Source organism: Vicugna pacos, chromosome 9, assembly GCF_048564905.1.
Source record: "Vicugna pacos chromosome 9, VicPac4, whole genome shotgun sequence".
Taxonomy (NCBI): Eukaryota; Metazoa; Chordata; class Mammalia; order Artiodactyla; family Camelidae; genus Vicugna; species Vicugna pacos.
This window is the reverse complement of record NC_132995.1, coordinates 16,240,949-16,268,336: the sequence shown is the minus strand read 5'-3', so window position 1 is coordinate 16,268,336 and position 27,388 is coordinate 16,240,949. Positions and strand designations below refer to the sequence as shown.

Here is a 27,388-nt window from a genome sequence, read left to right as displayed (position 1 = left end):
GGGACTCCCGGATTTTGACCATAAGGCTCGGAACCGCATTCCCGGAAACCACCTGAAGGGGGCGGGGCCGCCTCGCATGTGTAGCGGTGCGCGTGCGCAGAAAGGCGCACCATCTCGGCTGCCATAGTTCGCCTCGTCACGTGGGTGTCCCGTCGTCATGGCGGCCGTTGGGAGGCCGGTGCTCCTCGGGCTTCGAGACGCCGCAGTGCGCGGCCGCCCTACGGGGCCCGGCGCCTGGACCGCGAGCAAGCTGGGCGGCGTTCCGGTGAGGTGGGGCGCCGGAGCTGGGGCTTGGCGGGTGCTGATGGGCTACGGGGTGAGGGAGTGGGCGAGGTGCCGGGACAGAGTCAGGGTCCGAGCGCCTCCTCTGCCCTCAGGACGCTCTGCCCGCCGTGGCAGCGCCGAGGCCAGCGTGTGAACTTTGCCGGCAGCCGCTGGCGCTGGCCGTGCAGGTGTACTGCCCGCTGGAAGGCTCCCCGTTTCATCGGCTTGTGCACGTGTTCGCTTGCCCCCGCCCCGGGTGCGGGAGCGGCGGGGCGCGCAGGTAGGCGGGCAAGTCCTGGAGCAGCCCTGGAGGGTTTGTGCCGAGTGGGCGGGGCGCACCGGAGGGGCTGGGCAGCGGGGTGGCAGTCGGGGATGGAGCCCTCACCGCAGCTTTTCTTTACTGTGAAGTTGGAAGGTGTTCCGCTCCCAGTGCCTGCAGATGCGGGAGACAGAGACGCAGGACGCTCAGGTAAAGTGGTTGTGACTGTCACATTATGATTTGCTGTAATTTGAGGGTACTTTCCAGAATCTCGTTGAAGACAAACTTTAGGCTTTGTTCTTTGAAGTACGTTGGAATGATTTTTGCTCTTTTTTTAACCAAAAAATACTATTTCCTTAAAGTCTTGTTAGATGTTTTAATACACACTGAAGATATGGATGTACATAGCTTACTGATTTTTCTGTTTTGGAAAAAGTATGGGTGTGCAAACATGCATGGTTATATATGTGTGTGTTTATAGTAAATATAATATGTACATAACAAGTGCATTTAATAAGGCAAAACTTGAATTTATTGAATTAAAAAAATCAGGCAAGTTGGTAGCTACAGAACAAAATTCAGCCTCCCTTTGCTAGTAAATGTCTCTTTATGTATACAGAGTTCTTAATGTGTGCCAAGCATAGTACTAGTTATATTATAGAGTCCAAACTCGTTCTGCTCGCTGCAGGACTGGCCAGTAAATCGGGAGATGAGGTGTTGGGGCAAGGAATAGCGACTTTATTCAGAAAGCCGGACAGAGAAGGTGGCAGACTAGTGTCCTGGAGAACCATCTTACTCAAGTCAGAATTCAGGCTCCTTTAGTACTAAAAAGGTTGGTTGTTGCAAACTTCTTGGTGTAGGAATTCTTTGTTCTTGCAGCTGTCCACTTGGGTCCGGTCATGGTGCCCCTGCAATAAAACAAACGTTATTTTCTATTCTGCAACTTGTTATCTTTATATAAGTGCAAAAGTGTTAATATTCTTAAAGTTCATAGTCTTGAGAATAGGGTCTCCTGTATATTTCAAGCTACAGGCAACATTCTTTTACAAAGGTACAGAGCTAGCAAGTAGAAAACGGCACAGGGTTAAAGCCAAAGAAACAGATCTAATATGGAGTCAGATCTGTTCTTTTCTATTACAGTAGTACTGGTGATAAAAAGATGAAGAGGGTGGTGTCTGCCTGTTTTGTCAGTGTTCAACTGCAGATACTAGAAAAACACTTTGACTTTTTTTGGGGGGGGGGTAATTAGGTTTATTTATTTTTTATTTTAATGGAAGTACTGGTGGTTGAACCCAGGATCACGTGCATGCTAAGCACACCCTCTACCACTGAGCTACACCCTCCCCCACTCCCCTGCACTGCACTTTGACTTTTTAAAGCTGAGACAGACTTAAAAATTGGGTTTTTACTAACTTACTGAATAGGCTAGAGGTGGTGACTCCAGGAATAACCTCCAGAACCACACGTTACCTCTCTTGCAGTCAGGAAGCTGAGATGTGTTCTGGTGAACTGAAGCTGCCCTTGTCAGAACTGTTGATTTTAGAGCCTTGCTGTGTCTCCATCTACAGACGGGCTGCTTTTTGCTTCATAGCCCCTCTTTCCACTTCACTCTGTCTCAAGTTTGTGTCTCTCTCTAGTGGACCAGGTTAGTGGACTCCCTGAACATATCTAGAACCCTAGCTGCTTAGGAGTCTGGAAAATGTAGTCCTTTCCTACCAGCTTCTGTGGTCCATGAAGCACAACTGAAAGAGGCGTTGAAGAAACCACCGTGCTACATCTGCCACAGCGTCCCTGAAAAGGAAACACAATATTTTTCTCCTCCAATGTGCTTTTGAGTAAATGGGGTCCAGGAAGTTGAATCAGAGTGTGCCAGAAGGGGAGGGGCTGGTGTCAAGCTCCTGCCCCCTCTCCCCCCAGAAGGTGAAGGGATGGGTGGCTGAAGCCAAGGGAATAGGTGAGATAACCCAAGTGTGTTTGAATCTCATTCACTGGATATTTTTCCAGAAACAGGAAAATGGCCTCACAGCTGAGAACTGGTGTGAAGGTGCAGATGACTGGGGAAGTGACAGTGAGGAGACGCCTTCATCGCAGCTTACCTTGGATTTTGGAAATGATTACAGCAGCGCCAAAGAGAAAGACTGGACTGCTCAGCTCCAAGACCTCCGCCTGCAGGATGCTGTCCGCGGTGCTGCTCCTCCTGTGCCCCCTGGGGAAGGGGTGGCCTTGCCTCCTGGGCTGCCGCAGTTCCCGCCCTACTACATCTGTGTGGTAGATGAGGATGATTACAGGGACTCTCTCAGTCTGGATCATGCTCACAGCCTTCTGAGGGACTATCAGCAGAGGGAAGGAATTGATATGAAACAGTTGCTTTCCCCAAGGTGAGAGGTTCAGAGGTGACTTGATCAGGAACCCACCACAGCAGGTACCCTTTGGTTTTACCTAGTACTTGGGGAAACTTTTTCAGGCTGAACTTGTGTGTGTAGGTCCTTTCTGCTTCACTCGTCTTGGATGAGAACGGGAGACAGAGACAAGGGGGTCTTATCAGCCACCTTTGAGTTAGCTTGGAAACACTTTATTTAGAAGGACCCTCAAGAAAATGAACAAACGGAAGTTAGGGATGCCAAGTACTTACAGAAGATGTGTTTACTATCCAACTTTTCTGTTGTTAAATGTACAGCAGAGACAAGTGAGTTGCAAAAAGGCCATTTGTTTATTGACTCTTGGACATGGCTCAAGAACTGGCCTAGGACCTCGGAGACCCTCCTAGAGCCTGAATTCTCCCCTGTAAAATGGGAGTGATACTGATAACTGTGTCATGTATCTCTTCAGGTGGTTTTTGGAGTCAAGTGAGAGAATAGGTCTTGAAAGGCTTTATAAACCGAAGCCCTCTAAAGAAGTAAGAGTAATGTAATCCCTTTGCTATTAAAATAGAATTACAACAGGGTATTTGGAGAGATGACCTGAGCTGTTTCACTTGTAAGCTTTTTCAGAATAGTGTTGGAGTGCATGAAGACATGTTAGTGTTTGAAAATAATCAGTAATGGAGAAAGAAATGGAGAGGGTCAGTGGGCATAACGACTTTTAAAATTGCAAATAATTATCCAGAGTTGAAAATGGCTAGGAAGCAGGGCTTGGAAGAAGGGTAGACAGAGGGTTACTGTTTTATATTATAAAGTATTACATTTTTTATATTTTTGATACTTGAATTGTGTGCATATATTACTTTGGTAAAGTTTTTAAAAATCATCTTGTTTCTTCTAAATACTGTAATTCTCTTGGATGTAGACACTCAGGTGTTTTCTGCTTCTCTTCTTAGTCTTTCTGGTGATGGTGATGAAAAATATGAGAAGACCGTAATTAAAAGTGGAGATAAGATGTTTTACAAATTCATGAAGAGAATTGCTGTTTGTCAGGAGCAGATTTTGAGGTAAAGGCACATTTTCTTTAAATACTAATGTATGTCAGTTTAGAAAATACAGGAAAATATAATGAACAAACCAAAATCTACAATATTCCCCAAACTGAAAAGCTAAGATTTTAGTGTATTAAGTGTGTTTTTTTATGCATTTGGATGCATGTGTGAAGTGTAGGTATTGTGTATTTTTAAAAAACGTAGTTGGGGTCATAGAATACTTACAATTATAAAAAAAAGTTCAATAAAAATTCATTGATATTGAGGGTTTTCCTGTATATTAAAATTTTTTCATAATGTTTTTCTGCTTTTTTTAATTTAAATTTTCAGTAAGTAATACATTCATAAGGCTCAAAAACAAATATATTCATATGCATAGATGTATAAATACAGTGAAATAATTCCTTCCCTACCATTCAGATTTACCCAGGTAACCACTGTTGTTAGTTTCCTATGTGTGCGTACAGTTTCTTTATGCATGTCGAAGCAAATATGATTACCTTTCTTTTTTTTTACACAAAAGAGGGCATTCTAGAAACATTCTGTGTCTTGCTTTTTTAACTATATTATATCTAGGGGTACATTGAGAACTTTGTTTGAAAAAAAAAAGCTTTATAGTAGTGTGATCTCTTGTCCATTTTACTTGTTGAGGAATTTTTTTTTTCCGGGGAGGGGCAGAAAATTAGGTTTATCTCTTTTTTTATTTTCAGAGGAGGTACTGGGGATTGAACCCAGGACCTCATGCATGCTAAGCATGCTCTCTACCACTTGAGCTATGTCCTCTCCCCTTGTTGATGAATATTTAATGTTTCCAGACTTTTGCTGTTACAAGTTATGCTACCCAGCAGCCTTGTACCCATATCATTTTGCACGTGTGCAGGTACATCAGTAGGACACATTTCCTGAAGTGGCAGTTAAGCAAGTGGGTGCCAGAGGAGTGATACGATCATGCTGAGATTAGAGAAAAGGAATCCAGGTGAGAGATGGTGAAAGGGTTTGGATCAAGGCAGAAGATATAGGAAGGAGGGGACACATGTGTAAGATATTTGTATAATGGCAGGTCTTGGTGACCCTTGGATATGAGAGTAAAAGATTGGGAGGAAACAAAAGTGGTTTTGAGGTTCTGGCCTGTAATGTTGAAGGAGTGTTGATGCTACTCTGGAGATGGGGGTTTAGGAGGCTGTTATCCGGAGTGTGGGGGGGTCTTGATTTTTCTTGGACTACAGAGTGTGTCCTTGTCAGTTTGACTTACCTTTGTTATAATAGTTTTGATTTTATTTCCCCTGTGCATTTTACTTTACAAGTTTTGTATACTAAAGGTATAAAACTTTGTAATAACAAGTGCCTATAGGGTATTGAATCAGAGATCTTGGAAGTTCAAGACCTGGGTCTTCCATTTCTAGTTGTGGTCTGTGGGCGAGTCACCTTTGTTAATCTCAGTGCCTCACCCCTAAAATGAACATGATGATACAACTATTTATTTTGTAGGATCCCTATGAGAATTAAATGAGGTGATGATGAAAATACTCTGTAAAGCATACATAAAGACTCACTGTTTGAAATCCACTTTGCTACCTTATGGGGAAGCAGAGATCTGTCAGGATCTCTTAGTATTGGCATATTTATGGATTCTTCATATGATCTTAGGACAGTATATAACTGTCTTACAAAGCACAGTGCTCATACATAGTAAGTACTTCACTGAGTATTTGGTGGAGCTGGCATCTTTCTGCACACAGGAGAGATGAAAAGAACCTTGGTTTTGAGCAGATGACTTTACCTTTATTTCTTTTCTGTAAAAAGGGCCAAGGGCTTAATACCTACAGAATGGGAAGATTTACAGAATGTTTGGGAGGATTCACTGAGCACGTTCATTCATCCAACAAATATTTATTGAGTCTATCTGGATGCCAGGCAGTGTTACAGATGTGCAGATACAGCAGGAAGTGACACAAAGTTTGTGTTTTTATAGATTTTACCTTCTAATGAGGGAGGTTAAAAATAAACAGATGTATTGTATGAGTTCTACAAGTGATAAATGAAGAATAAAACAGAGCTATTTTAAGTAAGATGTCAGGGAGGCCTCAGAGGAAATGACATACCCAGCAGGTTACAGAGTATAAAAGTAGTGACGTAGGGAAAACTTGGAAAAATGGGTCCACATAAAGTGGGCATAGTAAAATCAAATGGTCTTTCTCCCCTAATACCTGGCACAATGAATATAAAAGGTAAAAGTCAGCCAGAAATAAAACTAAAAAAATAGGTATTAAAAAGAAAATCCCTTCCATCAGCATTTAATTATTACAGGGGCTTAATACCCTAAAACTCAAAAAGTGGCAGCCCAGAATGTAATATCACTAAATGTCTAATACAATTCTGGGTGCCTCACGTGTCTTTATTTATTCATGTAATTAATTTACTCTTCACAGAGAAAGGTACAAAAATTTCTGGTATGGTTTAGTTTGAGTTCTAACAATACAGCTTTCTTCTCTCACCTCTTCAAAATGTACTGCTTAGTCCACAAAATCCTGAGAATTGTAGTAATAATCTTGAATCTAGAAAGAAGCAAATAGAATAATCTGCATCTTCTGATATCAGGATGTTGGCCAAAGAACTAGGCATGAGGGGATGATGTTGTGCAGGGAATTGGGAATTACCTCTCAGAAGCAAAAGTTGCTGGGTTCCGTGATGAGTTACATAATGATAAGAAAATCAAGGGCAGTTTCTCCCCCGTTAGAATGGAATCTCTCCCAACATGTAAGACATTTCACACTATCTCAGAAGTAAAAGCAAAGCCTAGGTGTTTCAGTAGATTGCATCTAGCCTTAGTAGAACTGTATCCCCACCTCAGTTCCCTGTCTTTTACCACCTGCAGAAAAGTAGAGACAATGAAAAATGGGCTTGGAGAAGGGGAAAGGAACAGACGTTGGGTATGAGATTGATAGGAAATAGATAAGAAACCCCGCACACCGTTTTGGAGCAAATAGGTGGTCTAAACAGAGTTGCCCTCTTTAGGCATGAGCTAGATGAAAAGTGGCACGTCACCCACGTAGTCATACTGTGGGCAGTAAAAATACAGAAATGAATAGTGCATGCAAAAATGAGCCGAAAACACAATCTAAGGAACACATAATTCACGGCAGATTTTTTAAGATACAGAAGAACTTCGTAAGAAAATTCATTCAGGAAAATCCAAGAGCTCAAAGGTGAGAAAAATAAAGTAGTTATGAGAAGACAAGGGAAACTGATTTCCTGAAGAAGCTAAGCCACACATTACATATCTAATAAACTTAGAAATAAGGAACATACTAGACTTGGCTAAAAATCACAGTACTGATGTAGTGAAAAGAGTTGCAGTGATTTAGTGAATGCAGAAAAATAGACAGTGCAATCAGAGAGAAGGCAATATGAGAGAGGGTGGTATCTTTGGAAGCTTGATAAAGATAGTTACTATAAGGATAATTGGTGTCCAAAATAGATATTCTCAACAAATGAATCAAAAATAGTACTCAAAGATGAAATAGGAGATTTCTCCCCAAATAAATAAGAACTAAATCTAAATATTAAAGCACGTTGTGTATAAGAGTGGTTGAAGTGAGAAACCTAGGTTGGTGATGGTTTTAAAAATATTGTCTGTCTTTTAAATTTTTACTGTCATTTTGGTAGGTAGTTGAGGTATTTCATCGTGGTTTCCGTTTTCATTTTCCTCATAACTAATGATGTTGGGCATCTTATATCTGCTTATTCAGCATCTGTGTATCTTCTGTAGTGAAGTGTGGGTTCTTAAACAGCTTTATTTTGGTACAGTTTACATACAACAAACTGCCCGTATTTAAAATGTACACTTTGCTAAGTTTTGACATATGTGTACACCCATGAAACCATTGCCACAATCAAGGTAATAAACATCTGTCACCCCCTAGAAGTTTTCTCATACTACTTTGTCTCTTGCCCTGTCCCAAGTCTCTCACTCAACCCCATGCAACGGCTGATCTTTTTGTCATTACATCTTAGTACATTTTCTATAAATTTATATAAATGAATTCACACAGGATAATAGTTCTTTGTAGGGGCAGGTGCCTGGTTTCTTTCGCTCAGCATAATTTCAAGATTCATCCTTGTTGCTTGTATCATGTATTTTTACTGTTGTGTAATACTCTCTTGTATGGATATACCACAGTTTATTTATCCTTTTAATGGATATTTGTGTTATTGCCAGTTCTGGGCTATTGTAAATAAGCTTCTATAAACATTAATTTGTTGTGTATATTAGTATAAGTCTTTGTATGGACATATGCTTTCATTTCTCTCAGGTAAATATCTAGGACTGAAATGGTTGGATCTTATGCTACTATGCATATTTAACTTTTTAAGAAACAGCCAAAGTTTTTTCCAGAGTGGTTATACCATTTACATTCCTTTCAGCAGTGTGTAAGAATTCTGGTTCCTCCACATCCTTGCCAATACTTGGTATGGTCAGTGTTTCATTTCAGCCATTCTAGAAGATGTATAGTAATAGCATTTCCTTGTGGTTTTAATTCATTTTTTTCCCTAATGACTAGTGATGTTGAACATCTCGTTTTCCATCTGTATTCTCTAAACTTTGGGAAAGTGTCAGTTCACATCTTTTGCCCATATTTTTGTTGTTGCTTATCTTTTTGTTATTGAGTTGCAGGAATTCTTCATATGTTCAGGATATGAGTCCTTTTTGAGATATATACATTTCACGTATTTTCTCCCTGTTTGTGGCTTGCCTTTCATTTTATTCATAGGGTCTTTTGAAGAGAGTTTTAAATTTTGATCAAGTCCAGCTTGACAGTTTTGGTTTTTTTTTGATGGTTTACACTTTTTATTTCCTAAGAAATTTCTACTTGACCCAAGGTAGCAAGGGATTTTTCCTGTGCTTTCCTAGAGAAGATTTTTTTTTATTTCTTACATTTAGGTCTGTGATCCAATTTGAGTTAATTTTTGTACATATCATTTTTTTTCCATGTGAATATCCGATTGTTGCACCAGTTTTTATTTTTTAAGACTGATGACTTTTGCCTTATTTCGTATCAAGTACTGACTGAAGAGTGTTAAAACCTCTGACTGTGATTATGGATATATCATTTTTCTCCTTTCAGTTCTATCAAATTTTGTCTCATGCATTTTGATGATGTTTTAAGATGTATGCATTTGTAGGATTCTTACATTTATCTGATGAGTTGATCCTATTATAACACATTCTATTTCTGATGATACTCCTTCCTTGTCTTTTGTCTGATATTAATATAGTCACACTAGCTTTCTGTTTTTTGTGTATATGTAAGACATCTGTATGTCTTTGTATGTTTGATTTTTTTTACCCTTTTACTTTCAACCTTTTCCTTACTTTCAATATAAATTGTTTTTTTTTTAATAATCAACTTATTTAAACAAAACAAAAAGTTCACCCATTTCTCCCAACACAGCCCCCCAGCCCCCATCTCTGGTAACCACTGAACTGTTCTCTGTGTGTATGAGCTTGGGGGGTTTTTTGTTTGTTTTTATTTTTTTAAGATCCCATATATAAGAGAGATCACATTGTGTTTGTCTTTCTTTGTCTGACTTACTTCATTTAGCATAGTGCCCTTGAGATCCATCAATGTTGCCACAAATTATGAAATTTCACTCTTTTAATGGCTGAGTAATATTCCATTGTGTGTGTGTGTGTGTGTGTATACACATCTACATCTCACAATTTCTTTTCCTATTTACCCATCAGTGGACACTTAGGTTGTTTCCATATTTTGGCTACTGTAAATAATCCTGCTGTGAACCTGGAATACATATATCTTTTTGAGTTGGTGTTTTCATTTCCTTTGGCAAATACCCAGAAATGGAATTGCTGGATCATTTTTAATTCTTTGAGAATGCTACATACCACTTTCCATAGTGGCTGCACTGTTTATGTTCCCACCGATAGTGCACAAGGGTCACCTTTTTTCCACATCCTCAACGACACTTATCTTTTTGATAATAGCCATTCTCACAGGTGTGAAGTGATATCTAAAGTGTGTTTCTTAAACAGCTTGATATATACAGTCATCCTCAGTATCCACAAGAGCTTGGTTCCAGAAGTCCCCACACACCAAAATACACGGAAGCTCGAGTTTTATATAAAGTGGTGTAGTGTAGTGAATACAGTTGGCTTGCTCTTGGTATCAGGGTTTTGTGTCTGTGAATTCAACTAACTGTGGATCTATCCAAGGAGTGTTTGTATCCATGGAAGTGAAATCCCACAGATACGGAGGGCCAACCGTGCAGGTCTTGCCCCCACCTTTTTTCTTTTCTTTTTTTAATCCAGGCTGTTTGCTTTTTATGTGTATTGTTTTGTTCATTTAATGTAGTTATTGGTGGTGTTAGGTTAATTTTATCATTCCAGCATTCTTCTCTCTCTCTTTTTTTATTTTGTTCCTTTTTTCTGTTTTGGTTAACCTTCTTTTCAGTGAATTGAGTATTTTTAGTTTACGGTTTTATCTCCTTTCTTGACTTTCAGTTATAGCTCTGTTGCCTTTTTAGTGCTTGTGCCTTAGTGACTGTAATGTGCATCTCTGACTTCCCTGTAATGTCAGAGATGTACATTCACATATAGTTGTCTACTTTATGAATTAAGAACTATGGCAGATTCCCATTTACCTTCCCCCTGCCCTTTTTTTTATTATCCTGTTTTTGTTTATTTTACTTACATATATTCTTTATAGTCCATAATATACTATTATTTTTGCTCAGTAGTTTTTAAGGAAAAGAAATATATGTTGCTCCTTGAACAATGTGGGAGTTAGGGGCATCAACATTCCCCGTCGCACATTAGAAAATCCACTTATAACTTTATAACTTTTTTTTCCTGCATATAGCCTTTGACTCCCCCAGAACCTAACTGCTAATAGCCCACTGTTGACCCAGAAGCCTTACCAATAACACAAGCAATCGATTAACACATATTTTGTATATTATATATATTATATACTTTATTCTTACAATGAAGTAAATTAGAGAAAAGAAAATGTTACTGAGAAAATTATAAAAATATGCATTTACTTTACTGTACTGTATTTATCAATACCTGCAAGATGAATTGTTTACAAGATGAATTCTCAGTACCTACATCAATATTGTCTTAGATGATGAGTCAAAACACTGTAGTTTGTTATACTTATTACCAACGCTAGACATCAAAAGTGAAGAGAGAATGTGAAAAGGAAACTCATGTTTATTTACAGGTATAATGATTATGTGCATTGATAATGAAGAAGCAGCAATATGATTACTTTATGATAGCCTACTGTAATAGATTGTAATAGATTGTTTCACGGTAGCCCAGCCTATGCACTAATGAATGAAGATTCTTTATGGCACACATCATTACAGTCACATTCATTCATAATATAGTATTGGAAACATTGTTACTTTTTTTTAAAAAACCACTTACCTTGATGATAGGCTTACTTTAAGAGACGGAGCCATACTGTATGGTAATGTGATTCTTTGAAAGCAAAGTTATAAAACAGTAAAAAAAAACCCTAACATTATTAATTTTATATTAAATATTACTCACGTTATGCCTGTGTAAGGATAGGCCATCCGCTTCAGTACAAATCTTGCACACGATGTTCTACGTAATGAAATACTTAGGCGATGATGATGATAATGATGCAAAGACATCTCATACAGTCTTGCTGTACAGTTACTAGATTTTCACCTGAAGACATACACATACAGCTAATACGTTTATTGTTTATTATTTTTTCATTAATAAGTTTACTATTAATCATAAGTTTGTAAACTAAGTAAGTTTATTAACTGTATGGCATGATGACTGTTTCTGTTCATTAAGTGGAAGTGGATCATCACAGAGGTCTTCATCCTCATCTTGGTGCTGAGTAGCCCGAGGAGGAAGTGGGGTCGGTCTTGCTGCCTCAGGAGTGGCAGAGGCTGAAGAGGTAGAGGAGAGGGAAGGGGAGCAGGAAAAACAGGCACACTCAGTGTAACTTTATGGATATATATAATAATTTCTGTCTAACTTTTTTTTGCTTTTTTATTTCTCTAAAAATGTTTCTGTATCGTACCAATCCTTCTTCCACCCTTTGCTTTAGTTTCAGTGCCCATATCATAGAAGGGTCCATGTCGCAGAAGAAGTCGAAAGCAGTCTTGAATAATCGGAACCCTTCTGCCAGATTGTCTGATGCCAGTTTATTTTCAGGCACTGCTTCTTCTGCATCTTCATCATCTGGCACTGGCTCTTGAATTTCTCCATGATTCATATCTTGAAACCCTTCACCCCCGACATTTTTTGCTGTTTCCACAATCTCTTTTATGATGTCCTTGTTTGGCTCTGTCGTAAATCCTTTGAAGTCATGCACAACTTCTGGACACAGTTTCTCCAGCAGGAATTTATAATTTTGAACTTAATGGCTTTCATGGCCTTTCCTATAACACTGGTGATATTGTCAATGCTGTAATATTCCAGACTTTTATGATGTTCGCTCCATCACGGTTCCCTTCCACAGCATTGACAATCCTTTTCATAGGGTACTGTGTGTAATGAGACTTAAAGGCCCTCCTGACCCCCTGATCTAGAGGCTGAATAGAGATGTCATATTTGGAGGCAAGAGGACCACTTTAACACTTTGGTGGTGAACTTTATAGGGTTCAGTGTGGCTCGGGGATTTTCCAATGCCAAAAGAACTTTAAAAGGCAGTCACTTACTGGAAATGTGCTTCTGACTTCAGGGACAAAGCATTGATGGAACCAATCCAGAAAAAGTATTCTCATTGTCCAGGCCTTTTTGTATAACCTGAAGACTGGCATCTGGTGTTTTATCTTTTCCCTTCGAGGCTTGGGGGTTAGCAGCTTTATGGATAAAGAGCAGTCCTGATTATAAACCTGACTGCATTTGCACACAACAGTAGTGTTAGCCTGTTCCTTTCTGCCTCAAATCCTGGTGCTCACATCTCTTCCTTACTAATAAATGTTTCATATTACATTAATATATAATGTTTCATATAATACTAATATTACACATTAATACATAATAATTAATTATTAATAAGAAATGTCCTCTGTGGCATTTTTCCTTCCAGAATAGGGCATTTTCATCTGTATTAAAAAGCCTGTTGAGGCAGATACCTTTCTCTGCAGTGATTTTCTTAATAGCATCTGGGAGTCATCTATTGCCTCTTGGTCAGGAGAAGCTGCTTCTATTATCTTGAGGTTTTTAAAGCCGAACCTCTTTCTAAAATTATCAAACTGCCCTTTACTGGCATTACATTTTCCAGCTTTAGATCCTTCACTTTCCTTTTGCTTTAAGTTGTTATGTAATGACTTTGCTTTTTCTTAAATCGTACTGAGTGTATAAAAACGCCTTTCTTAGAGCAGTCCTGCACCCACATAAAAGCTGCATTTTCAATACGACATAAAAAGGTATTTCACAACAAGTACAAGGTTTTCACGCCTGCTGGTGTCGCTGCAGCAATGACCTCATAAACAACCTTTTTGTTTTTTTTTCATAATGGTCCTTAGACTGAATTCATTTATCTTGAAATGGTGGGCAACTGCAGCTCCAGACCTCAGTCTGTGGGACATACCCAGTAATTCAACGTTTTCTTGTAATGTCATGACTTTTCTCTGTTCTTGGGAGCACTTTAAGCATTACTAGCGGCATTTCGTATGGATCCCATGGTGTTTTTCAGGGTTTAACGGTATTGCACTAAACATGATGAAAATTATGCTAAATCCTCAAGAGATCACTTTTTACTGCGATACGCAGTTTACTAGAGAGATGAACTGCTCCTGCGGGTATGATTAGCACCACATGGTGCTCTAGGCTGATGCCAGGAATACTTGAGCTCACCACTTAGCAGCAGGAGGTGGCTACAGAATTATTACAGTAGTATAGTGCGTACTGCAGTTAATACGATTTAACATTGCATCTTTGTTTATATTTCACTCAGCTGTGAGTAGTGCTATGTACAGTGTAAGTTTTTGTAAATTTTAACTTTATAGTAGATATGTATTTTTTATTTAGTAAATGATAAAATAGACTAGTAGCTACATATATTTTATGCATTCATGTCATACTTGTTCTTAATTTTTAAAATATTTCTAAGCTACACGGTTTGCAAGATTTTTCAAATCATTGCAAATCTCCAAAATATTTTCCAATTTTTAAAATTATTTTGGGGAAAGGTAATTAGGTTTTTGGGGGGTTTGGGGGGATTTTTTTTGGTGGAGGTACTGGGGATTGAACCCAGGACCTTGTGCATGCTAGATATACACTCTACCACTGAGCTATACCCTCCCCACAATTTTTTGTAATTGAAAAAAAAAATCCACACAAATGGATCTGTGCAGTTCAAATCTATGTTAAGGGGCAACAGTATATAAAATAAAGTGAAAATGATTTTCAGGAGTCCTTTTATGTTTATCTACTTGTTTCCCATTTTAGTACTCATTTCATGCAGATCTGAGCTTCTGTCTTGTATTTCCCTTAGCCTGAAGAGCTTTTAATTTTATTTTTGAAGTGATTTGTTGGAGACAATCTCTCAGGTTTTTTCCATTTAAAAATGTATTTATTGATATTTCTGTTAATAGATATTTTCATTGGATATAAAATTTATTTTTTACTTTTTTTCTTTCAATACTAAAAAGATTTGGTCCATTGTCTTCTTGCCTTTACTGTTTCTGTTTGCAGTTAGACGTAATTCATATTGTTCCTCCGTCTGTAATATGTGTGTGGTGGGTGTGTATGTGTATTTTTTTTCTTTTTTTTTTTAGTATTATATACTTTAGCATGTGTGTTTTCATTTTCCTGCTTGGAATGTGCTTAGCTTTTGGATTTGTGGGTTTTTTCTTTTAGTTTTCATTTTTTTTGTTTTGTTTAGGATGTTTGTTTTCCTCAAATTCATAACTTTTTTGTTGTCATTGCCAGCTTGCTATTAGTTTTACTGAAGTTCTTTATTTCAGCTAAACCTTTTTTGTGTGTACCATTTCTGTTTTGATCTCTTTCAGTTTCCACTTCTGTGCTAAATTCCTCATCTGTTTATGCATGCCTGCTTTTCCACTTGATTCTTTCACGTGTTTCTTATTGGTGTTTTAAAGTCTGTCTGATAATTCCATCGTCTTGTCTGTGGATCTCCTTGTATTCACTTTTTTTATGGGTCAGTTTTTTCTGCTTTTTGCATATCTAATAATTTGCTGTGATTACAGCCTTGCTGCTAGTTTCCAGGCCTTTAGAATTTCTTTGCTCACCAGTTTTGCTCCAGATACTATGCAAGAAAGAAACAAAGTTTGCAAAGTGTGGTCTTAGATGTTGGAATGTAACTTGTAAGTGGTTCTGATTCAGGATTCTTTGTTTTCTTGCCCTAGGTATTCCTGGAGTGGAGAACCACTTTTTTTGACCTGCCCTACATCAGAAGTCACTGAGTCCCCAGCCTGTAGCCACTGTGGCGTCCAAAGGATATTTGAGTTTCAGCTTATGCCAGCACTGGTCAGCATGCTTAGAAGTGCTAATTTAGGTAATAAGCTCTTTATTAATTTGAGTTTGTGGGTTTCTGGCAGGAATTTGGAATTTTTTTTAACATGAAAGACTTCATTTTTGTTTACTTATAAAGTATAAGCATATTACAGAAAATTTGGGAAATTATAAAATTATTTTATGAAAATTTATAATCCAGCCAATCTAATACAAACAGGATACTTTTGGTTGAATGAAGGCCAGGTTATTTTCTGTCCTTTATTTTTATTTTCATCACATTATTATATAATCAATTATTATTCTTTAAAAAACAGCTTTTCATTATTCCAATTATAATTTTATTATTATTATATCATCTTTGTTTTTAGAGTTTTTTTAAAGAAAAATTAAAAGTTTTTATAATAAAAGTGACATGTGTTGTGGTGTAAGATTCAAGGAGTACAGAAGTATATGCAGTGAGAAATAAAGGCCTTCCCAATGTCATTTACTAGAGGAAAATTTTTTTTCCATGGTGAGTTTCTTTTCCTGTACCTTCCTCTAAACATATTCTGTGCATACTCACACACATGAATATACATGTAAAACATTTTTTGGACAAAAAATATGCATACTGTTTTATAGCCTTTATTTTTCCTTTCTCATATAATGGGGAACTTTTTCCATGTTAATAATATATTAGAATTTTTTGCAAACAGCTTTACTGAGATGTAGTTGACATATGACAAAGTATATTTAAATTGTACAGACTCCTAAGTATTGACAAATGAATATGCATGAAATAATCACTACCAGAAAGTAATGAATATGTCCATCACTCTCGGACGTTTCCTCAAGTCCCTTTGCACCCTTTTTTTCCCCTCCTTTGGGTTCTGTTTTCCCCCCTTCTACTAACCCCTGATCTACTTTGTCATTATAGATTAGTTTTCATTTTCTAGAAATTTTATAAATTTTTTCGTTTTTATTTTTTGAAGTTTTCTTTTTTGGTATATACATATTTCATTGAAGTAGTTAGTTTACAAGTAATTAGTGTCGATTTATACATGAACATGCATATATTTGTTTTCATATTCTTTTTCACAAGTTACTACAAGATATTGAATATAGTTCCCTGTAGTATTCTTTTAATGTCTTAGTCTGGCTTTGGTGTTAGGATAACGCTAGCCTTATAAAATGAGTTAGTAAGTATTTCCTTCTCTTCAATTTTTGGGGAGACTTTAAGAAGAATTTGTGTTTATTCTTTTAAGTGTTTTGTAACATTGACTATTTAAACCATCTAGTCCTTGGCTTTTTTTTTATTGGGAGGTTTTTGATTATTGATTCGATCTCCTTACTATAGGTCTATTGAAATTTTCTGTTTCTTTTTGAGTCAATTTTGGTAGATTCTGTGTTTGTAGGAGTTGATCCGTTTCATTTAGGTTGTTCAGCTTGTTTGGTATACAACGGTTCACAGCATTCACTTACAGTCTTTTTTATTTCCATAAAATTAGTCGTAATGTTCCTACTTTCATTTATGGTTTTTAGTAATTTGAGTCTTCTCTGTTTTTTCCTTAGTCATTCTAGCTCAGAATTTGTCAATTTTGTTGATTTTTATAAAGAACAAACTTATGGTTTTGTGGATTTTTCCCTATTTTTTTATTCTCCATCTAAAAAAATCTCTGTTCTAGCCTTTATTTTTTCCTTTCTTTTGCATCCTTTAGGGGTTGGTCTTCTCTTTCTGGTTCCTTAAGGTATAACTGTTAAGGTCATTGATTTGAGATTTTTGTTTTTAATGTATGTGTTTACATCTGTCAGTTTTCTTCTTGGCACTGCTTCCACTGTGTCTCTTATAAGGTTTGGGGTTTTTTGTTTTGTTTTATTTTTTTCATTTGTCTCAAGCTACTGTCTAATTTCCCTTGTGATACCTTTTTTGACCTGTTGGTTGTTTAAAAATGTTTTAATTTCCACCTATTTGTGAATTTTCCAGTTTTCCTCCTGTTACTGATTTCTAATTTAGTTTCACTGTGAAAAGAAATGATACTTTGTATAAGGTCAGTCTTTTTTCAATGTATTGAGGCTTTGTTGCCTACCATATGGCGTATCCTAGAGATGTTCCATGTGCATTGAAACCAATGTGTTAAGTGGAGTGTTCTCTGTGTGTCTGTGTCTGTTAGTTCTAATTGATAGATAGCATTGTCAAACCCTCCTTTTCCTTACTGACAATTTCTGGGTTTATTTATTATTATAAGTGTGTTATTGAAGTCAACTATTATTGTAGCACTATTTTTCCCTTTAAGTCTGTCAATTTTTGCTTCATATATTTTGGATCTCTGCAGATAGAAGCTTATATGTTTATAATTGTTATGTCTTCTTGCCCTATTGACCTTTTATCAACATGTAATGTCCCTGTTTGTCTCTTGTTACCATTTTCTAAAATTTGAAGTATATTTTATCTACTGATAAGCTAGCCACCCCAGCTCTCTTTTGGCTACTGTTTACCCGAAATATCTTCTTCTATCCTTTTGCTTTCATCCTCTTTATATCCCAGTATCTAAAGAGAGTTTCTAATCGTGTATAGATGAAGCTTTGTTTTGCTTTGTTTTGTTTTATTTTTTTAAGAGACTGTTTTTTTAGAGCAGTTTCAGGTTTATAACAGAATTAAGCAGAAAATACAGAGTTCCCATAGCCCTCCCCACCCACACATATATAGTCCCCTATCCTCAACATCCCCCATCAGTGTGGCATATTTGGTACAATTGATGAACCAACGTGGGCACATTATTATCAACCAAAGTCTATAGTTTACATTAGGGTTCATTCTTGATGTTGTACATTCTATGGGTTTTGACAAATGCATAATGACATGTAGCCACCACTATAGTATCATATAGAATAATTTCATTGCCCTAAAAATCCCTTGTGCTCCATCTTTTCATCCCTCCCTCCCTCCCTCTCCCCAAACACCTGGAACCACGATCTTTTTATTGTTTCTGTAGCTGTGCCTTTTCCGGAATGTCATTTGGTTGGAATTGTAGTTTATAGTCTTTTCAGATTGGCTTCTTTTATTTAGTAATATGTCTTTTAAGTTTCTTCCATGTCTTTCATTGCTTGATAGCTTTTTTAGTCCACTGCACATACACTTTTTAATTTACATATATGTACTGTTCATTGTTTCTAAGAACATTTAGTGCTTTACCTTTTTAAATTTACATAGTTATCAAAGGAATAAAGCCAACACCTTGCTGTTATCAGCAACATTATTTATAATTGCCAAGATGTGGAAGCATCCTAAGGGCACATCAATAGTTGGATAGATAATGAAGATGCAGCATGCATATATGTAATGGAATACAACTCACCCTGAAAAATCAGCTGATAACCTTATGGGAGCTCCCTTGTATGTTATTTGTTGCTTTTCTCTTGCTAGTTTTAATATTTTCTCCTTATCATTAATTGTTGTCAATTTGATGACTGCGTGCTTTGGTGTGTTCCGCTTTGGGTTGATCCTGTGTGGTACTCCCTGCGCTTCCTGGACTTGGGTGACTGTTTCCTTTCCCAAGTTCGGGAAGTTTTCAGTGATTATCTCCAAAAATTTTCTCAGGTCCTTTCTCTCTCTTTTCTCTTTCTGGGCCCCTATCATGTGAATATTAGAGCACTTCATGTTGTCCCCGAGTTTTCTTAAACTATCCTCATTCCTTTTTATTCTTTTTTCTGTTTTCTGTTCTGTGGTAGTGATTTCCACTAATCTGTCTTCTAGCTCACTGATCCGTTCTTCTGCCTCCTTTAGTCTATTCTTGGTTCCTTCTAGTGTGTTATTCATTTCAGTGATTTTATTCTTTAACTCTGTTTGGGTATTCTTTATATTTTCCAACCCTTTGCTGAAGACTTTGCTCTGTGCATCTATACTCCTCTTGAGTTCTCTGAACATCTTGGCCATCATTACTTTAAATTCTTTCTCAGATAAATTACCTATCTCCTCATCACTTATTTCTTCTGGGATTTTACCTCGTACCTTGGCCTGGGAGATTCTCCTTTGCCGCTTCATATCGTCTATCTTTCTATGTGTTTGTGGATTCCTTCCACAGGCTTTGAGATTATTGTTTTCTGATTTCTAGTATCTGCCCCTGGTGGATGAGGCTTATGCAGGGTTCCTGGCATGAAGAGCCAGTGCCTGCCCACTGCTGGGTGAAGCTTGGTCCTGGACCTCTGGTGGGTAGGGCTGTGTCTAGAGGCCTTTGTGGCTTAGAAAGTGCACTGATGGGTGGGGCTGTGTTCCCACCCTTTATGTTGTTTTGGCCTGAGGCTTCCCTCCAGGCCCTTGGGTGGGGCTAGATCTTGGTGTTTTATTTTTTAATATCCAGTCTGCCAGTGCTTTTTTTTGATAGGAAAGTTTGATCCACTTACATTTAATGTCATTACTGATAAAGGATTGACTTCTGCCATTTAGCTATTTTCTTTATTTCTTAGAATATTTTTGTTCCTCACTTCCTCCATTACTGACTTTTTTTGTATTTAGCTAATTTTTGGTAGTATACCATTTAGGTTCCCTTCTTTCAATTTTTGTGTATTTTTTAGGTACTTAGTTAGTGGTTACTTTGGAGATTACAATTAACATCTTAAAATTTTAGCAATCTAGTTTAAATAATACCAACTTTCTTTCAATAGTATACAAACACTTCTGCTTCTATATACATCTCTCTTCTTCCTTTATATTGTTATCACAGATTTTATCTTTATACCTTATCTGTCTATTGACATAGTCATAATTATTAGTTTATGCATTTACTTTTTAAATCATATAGGAGAAAAGATACAAACTAAGCCAGAAGTACAGTAAAGCTGTCTTTATGAAGTTACCTTTACTAATGTTTTTTATTTTTTTCTTGTCTTTGAGTTACTATCTAGGGTCCCCTAATTTCAGCTTGGAGAACTCCTTTTAGCATTTCTTATAGGGCACATCTACTGGTAATAAACTTCCTCGGAATTTAAAAAAAATCTGGTAATACCTTTTGTTTGTAATCTGATAATACATTAATTCTTCTTCGTTTTTGAAGGATCATTTTGACAGATACACAATTCTTGATTTACAGTCATTCTTTAAGGACTTCACGTGTGTCTTCCCACTACCTCCTAGCTTTCATGGTTTCTGAGAAATCAGCTATTAAATCTTATTGAAGATATCTTGTGCATAACTAGTTCTATCTTGCTGCTTTCAAAATTACCTTTTTGTCTTTGGAATTTAATAGTTTGTCAGTTTAACGTTTGACTATAATATGTCTGGTGCGGATCCCTTTGAGTTTTTCCTGCTTGAAGTTTGTTGTGCTGCTTGGATATGGGGGTGGGAGCTAGTTGCTAACTGAACAAGGAAAATCTCTAAAATTTACCAGTGCCTTAATCAAGCTCTTACCTGGATGATGAAGTGTTTGATTAGACTCCAGAGTTCTAAAATGGATCGTTTCAGATAGTTCTGCCAGCTCAATAGTTGCTTTAGCAGAAGGTCAGTTTCCTGGAACTTCCCGCTCTGCCGTCTTCCTTGACGTTACTCCCTCAATTGATGTTTGCATACCCATCTTTGCCTTGCAACTGTTCTGTTGGCTGTCTTATTGATTGTATCGGGTTTCAGACGTAGGCAGTCGTATCATGTGGGGACGAAGACAGTTATATTTCTTCTTTTCCTTAGCTGTCTTTTATTTTTTTATATTTTTGCCTTATTGCACTGACTAAAACCTCTCACACAGTACTGAATATAAATTTGAGAGCAAACATCCTTGTCATATTTCTGATTGTAGAAGTAATCAGTTTTTAAGGATTAAGTAAGTTTTTTTAACATGTTCTTAAACATTGTGAAGAAGTTCCTATCTATTCCTTTTTTCTTTTTGCATTCTTTTTAATAGTGTATATAAGTATTATCTAAGTCATGTTAGCAGATTACTAAAGTACTGCCTGGTAGGTCTCTACCATTTTTTGTTGCCATCAGCCACATAGGAGAGTGGTGATTTCTCAGCATCTTTGGCAGTCTCCGGTATAAAATTTTGGAAGAGCTTTGCAAATATTATTGTTAAAAATGTTATTTTGTAACCTGGCAGTTCTACCCAAGAGAACTGAACACATATGTACACCAAAACCTGTACATAAGTGCTCGTATTGGAATTATTCATAATACCCAAAAATTAGGAATAACTCAAATGTTCATCAGCTAATCAGTACACAGAAAAAATGTGGTATCTCCATGGAGTATTATTCTGCCATAAAAAGTAATGAAGTACTACATGATATACACCACAACATGGTTGTACCTTGAAAACATACTAAGTGAAAGAAGTCAGACACAACAAGCTGTAAACTACTATGATTCCATTTATGCGAAATACCCAAGATAGGCAAATCCATTGAAACAGAAAGTAGATTAGTGTTTGCCAGAGTCTGGAGTCAGGGGACAATGGGGAGTGACTGCTAATGGGTATAGGCTTGGGGTATCTTTTTGGAGTGACCAAAATGTTCTGGAATTAGATAATGAGATGTTTGTATAACTATGTGAATAAACTAAAAACCACTGAATTGTGTACTTTAAAATGGTAAATTTTATGGCATGTGAATTATTTGTCAATTAAGAAAAACACCGTGTAAGCAGTTGCACAAACTCATAATGCCTTCGGTGATCCTTTTATAAGAACAACAGGAGTCACAATTATGACAACAAAGCAATAATTATAACAGTTCGGTTCAATGGAGGTAATTAAGCCAACTTAAATGAACATTCATACTTTAAGGAAAACCATTAGTTTTGTTCTGCCCTCTTACTGTATTAATTAACCTGCAATTTTTCCTGTTGCATATATTTTTTAAACCAGAATTTCTACTAGTAATATTATTCACATGAATCCTATGAGCCCTCCCTTTTTGAGACCTTCATATTTTCCTTGCTGATTTATTTATTCTACATCTTCCTTGTTTGCTGCTTTTTTTGTAACTGTCTTTGTTTTGTGTTAGGTTTTCACAATTCAAAAATTTATGGGGTTCTCTCAGTCTTTATTGTCGTTGTTAATTTTCTTTTTATTACTTTTTTTAATTAATGGAGGTATTGAAGATTGAACCCAGGTCTCTCCTGCATGCTAAGCATGCACTCTACCACTGAGCTACACCCTCCCCACTCCTTTCTTTTTAAAATTCTAAATTAAAAAGTCCATCTTCTAGAAGTCCATCTTCTATGATATGCCTTTTTTTTAACATTTAAATCTTTACTCCGTGTAAATTCCATACCCGGCAAGCAGCTCCCCACAACCTCTAGTAACTACTACTTTACTTCTGGTTTCTGTAAATTTGACAACTCCAGGTACTTCATATAAATAGAATCGCAGTGTTTGTCCTTTTTTTACTGTCTTGTTTCACTTAGCGTAGTGTCCTTTGGATTAATCCATGGTAGCAGGTGTTAGAATTTCCTTCCTTTGTAAGGCTGTTTATCCATTCATTTGTTGATGGACACTTGGGTTGCTTCTACCTCTTGGCTATTGTGAATGGTACTGCTCTAAACATGATGTGCAAATATCTCTCTAAGATCCTGCTTTCACTTCTTGGCTACCCAGAAGTAGAATTCCTGCGTCATATGGTAATTCTATTTTTAATTTTTTGAAAAACCACCAAACTGTTTGCCATAGTGGCTGCACCATTTTATCGTCCCAGTCAACAGTGCTCAAGGGTTCCAATTTCTCCATATCCTCCCCAACACTCATTTTCTATTTTTTTTAATAGTAGCCATCCTAATGGGTGTGAGATGGTATCTTGTGGTTTTGATTTGCATTTCTCTAATGATTAGTTGTGTTGAGCGTCTTTTCATATAAATGGCTTGTTAACCATTTACATGTCATTTTAGGAGAAATGTCTACTCAAGTCCTTTGTTTATTTCTTAATCGAGGTTGTTTGGGAGTTTTTTGTTGAGTTGTAGGAGCTCTTTATATATTGTAGACACTGATCCTTTATCAGATATGATTTGCAAATATTTTCTCCCATTCCATAGATTAACTTTTCACTGTTGATTGTGTGCTGTGATGCACATAAGTTTTTAATTTTGATATAGTCTATTTTGTCCATTTTTACTTTTGTTGCCTGTGCTTTTGGTGTCATATCCAGAAAATCCTTACCATGTACTTTTAAAAAAAGAAATCATCCAGTAATGTGCACTGATCTTAAGTGTACAATTTGATGAATTTATGTATATATATATATATATATATATACATATATATGTGTGTGTGTGTATACACACACACACACACACACTCTTGTAATCACCTCCTAGATTAAGACAGGGAGTGTTTCCAGTGTCCCAGTGGCCCCTTGTGCCCTCTTGCCAGTCAGTAGGCCCCTCCTTCTCCAAGGTCATCACTATTCTCATCTCTGTTCCCATATGAATTTTGCCTGTTCTGGAACTTCACACAAATGCAGTCATACAGCGTGTGTCTGCTGGATCCTTCTGTTTATCGTTGTGTCTTTGTCAGTTTTATCTTTTAACCACTAGCTTGAATTTTAGTTTGGCCGTTACATTTTTATTTTTCAAAAGCTCTACCTTGTTATTTGAAGTTTTTTCATACCACCTTTTTTTCTGTCTTATGAGTTCAGTATCTTCCTTTGTATACTTTCATAACACTTTTGAGAAGTGTTCTATTTTTAAGTTTTCACTTGGTACCTGCATTGTCTAATTCCTGCAATTTATCTTTTTTTCTCTGCTTGTTTTGATCCCTGAATTTTCTGTTGGAGATTTTCTGTAAATATCGGGTAAACCTTGGAAATCTCCATTATTAACACATTGATAAGGGTGATTCCAGTTATCATTCTTGACAAAAATCAGAAAGTTGTATAGAGATGGATGACTAGGAAAAAATTTTTTTTTAAGGGAAAATTTTAATAATACTAATTAAAATATTAGAACAAATGTATGCAAATTTAACATGAGGAAAATTAAGTGTTAGTGAAGCAGTTGCTAGACTTTGTGTAACGGGCTCTTCATTCAAGGAGCCTTAGTTTCTAAAAAATCCTGTGAAATAAAGAGAATTATATTCATTCCATATTTCAATTTTAGTTAGTATGCATTTGGCTCCTTACTATGCTAGACAAGGAAATGTATACCCTACTCCACCTCCAAATAGTTTAGTATCATTTCTGCTTTATCACAGTTTATAAGTCTGTATTCTGTAACCATGATTCTGTTTAGCCTGTGAGTTCTTTATTTTGATCATTTCTCTCCTAGCTGGATTCTATCAAGTAACAGCCTCAAGGCGGGCTCAGAAGTGCTGTTCTTGCTTCAGAATGAGTGTGCTAGTCTGCCTTTATATTTGAAGGACAACTTAAGTATTAAGTTCTTAAGCCCCATTTTCTTTCTTCAGAACCTTGTAGACCCCTGTGCTGTCATCTTCTGGCAGTGAGAGCCCCGCTGTCCCTTTTATTTGATGTTTTCTGTCATCTCCTGTGGCCAGGTCTCACTGGGAAGTATATTTTTGTGAAAATCTCTGAGATCTTTCATTATTATATAGATACCTTTTGGCATTGACCGTGCTTTGTAGAAGTCTGAGCGTGAACTGATTTCCCCTCTTTGTGATTAACCATTTGTGTTAAGATGCTGGTAGGATTTTCTTTATTCATGAAGTCTAGTCACTGAACTAACATGTGTTTTGCTGCCCCATTGCTCTATAATCCTTTTATCATGGGACAAGATGGGTCTTTGAACCTGCATGTCTAGTTTTTCTTCCTTTTTGTTTCTGAATATATCTTTTCTATTGAATTTGTAGCTTTTCTACACTAGTTGCTTTGGTCCTCTTTCGCCTCTCAAATCCAAGCTAATAACACCTTCTCCCTTCCCCTCTGCATTCATTGAGATTCTCTCAAGCCTTTCCTTCTACAATTAGGTTTCAGCTAGGTTTCACCTGTTTTTCTGTTTCTTGTTTTATATTAGCTGTATAGTGGGGCTGTTTTGACCTCCGTACGTCTTCCCCTCCTCACGCCCCCCAGCAGTGGTGGGTCTCCGGGCTCATGTATAATACGCAGCTACACGGTATCTTCTTCTATCTGTTTCCTTGCACCTCCTTTCCTCTCCTGCTGGTTACTGGTACTGAGTTCCATACCCTCTGCAAACTGCCCATTGCACAGTCTAGTTGGGAATTACCTCAAATTCACCAGGTTATTTCTCCCAGATCAGCTCTGTTTTGGCTTTTTTGTACTTTCTTTGATGGTTTTCTTCCCATTATCCGTGCTGCATTTTTTTTAAAGTATTTTTCCTTTGCTGCTCTAAACCAGTTGCCCAACTCATCCTGCTGACTTGTTTTCCTGTTGTGATATCAACTGGCGTTCTTGTTGCTCATATTCTTTTGCTGCCTTTCTTCCTGGCTCCATCCACTGATAAATTTCTATAAATTCTTTGGATGTATTTTCTACTTTCTGTATCCTTTCTTAGAGATAGTGTGTTCTGTTAGTGCAACATGTTTTAAAATAATCTTCAATATCAGATAGTCTAGACAATTGTAATGAAGGCTTATTGAGATTTTTGTTTATTTTTAAAGTATGTGTGCCTGATAAATCTGTTTTTCGCCATCAGTGGTCACTTACTGTAGGAAATACTGCAACTGTATTGTGACTGAAAACTAGTGAGCACTGTCTTTGCTCTAAGTAATTATTTTTTAAATTTGTAAGGTACAAATCACTCCCTATAGTGATACCAGTGATTCTAATATCGAGCCATCTTTCTCCTTCCTTTCTATTATTGTCTCTTTTTCTATTTTTTGGAGGGGTGGGTAATTAGGTTGGTTGATCAGTTGATTTGATTAATTTGTTATGGAGGTACTGGGGATTGAACCCAGCACCTTGTGCTTGATAATAAGCATGTGGTCTACCACTGAGCTCTACCCTCCCCTCCTTTTCTATTATCTTCTAATTGCTTAACCTCTTTCTTTTACAGTGAACACTAAAGATGTGCCAGGCTCTGTTCTAAGTATCTTACATCTATTAGCCTTTTTACTCCTCCTTGCAACCATCTTATCATCATGAGCAAAGAAGTCATTATTACATAGTGGTAAAATCACTTGCTCAAGGTGGTAGAGCTGGGATTTGAACTCAAGCAGTCTAGTTCCAGACTGTGGGCTCTACCCACTAAGCAAACTTTAAATATTGAGTATCTCTCATAATACTTTCTCATTGCTGGAATCCTAAATATGTTGTATTTTTCAGGTCTTTCTGTGGAATTTGGAACCATTCTAATATACACATGTGAGAAGAGTTGCTGGCCTCAAAATCATCAGACTCCCATGGAAGAATTTTGTATCATACAAGAAGATCCAGATGAATTATTATTTAAGTAGCGTTTTTCCTTTTATTTATAGAAATTAAAACACATTTTAATGTTTAAATTGTGTTTTTACCTTGTTTTGACTCACACTTTATTAGCTCTTATTTCTAAGTGTTGCGCTTTTTGTTTTTGGGCACCCATGATGGGTCTGGAGCCAGGACTTAGAACCTTCTGACTGTGGCCTGTCTCCACAGTGGCAGCTCAGAGCGTGGCTGCTCTGTAACCCGGAGGGCAGGTCATCCTACGTGAGCAGCCTGGTGGGCCTTCTAGGAGGGAGAGCAGCTGGAGAGCCCAGAGAAGCAGCCAGTCACGTATTACCCCTGCTGCCTCTGCATTCACAGCAACTTTGCTGTCCCTGGATGCTGTCAGAGCAAACTACTGGACCTGCTCCAGCTGCTTGAGGCTCCTGTCGTGTGACATGAGCTGTTTAGACCTGCCTCATGTTCTCCGACCCGAGCTTCCCGCCCTCATCCACTCCCATCTTCTGCCCCTAATGCATCACAGGAAGGGGGCCCTTTCTCTGTTCTGGACATTGTTCCTCCTGTCTACCTCTCCAGTGTCCCCTTTCTCCATTTAGTTTTTGTGTTATCAGCTGCTTCCTTTCTGCTACCCTTTGACAGCAGCGTGAAAGCGCTCCCACCATCTGTG

General features: G+C 37.4%; 1 protein-coding gene across 2 annotated transcripts; it reads left to right on the top strand.

Moving 5' to 3' along the window:
• Window positions 1-125: 125 nt before the first annotated feature.
• Window positions 126-26,801, top strand: PDCD2L (programmed cell death 2 like). 2 transcript variants are annotated; one of them, XR_012075556.1, is made up of 8 exons: window positions 133-265; window positions 378-544; window positions 673-733; window positions 2,528-2,901; window positions 3,840-3,950; window positions 15,324-15,472; window positions 15,801-15,943; window positions 26,623-26,801. XR_012075556.1 is itself a non-coding variant. In XM_006217026.3 (7 exons), the coding sequence occupies exons 1-7, from the start codon at window positions 158-160 to the stop codon at window positions 26,751-26,753; spliced, it is 1,101 nt and encodes a 366-aa protein (XP_006217088.2). In that variant the 5' UTR covers window positions 126-157; the 3' UTR covers window positions 26,754-26,801. The 2 variants fall into 2 exon arrangements, 1 of the variants encoding a protein (XP_006217088.2); XM_006217026.3 differs by lacking the exon at window positions 15,801-15,943 and having other exon boundaries at window positions 126-265.
• The last annotated feature ends 587 nt before the right edge of the window (window positions 26,802-27,388 follow it).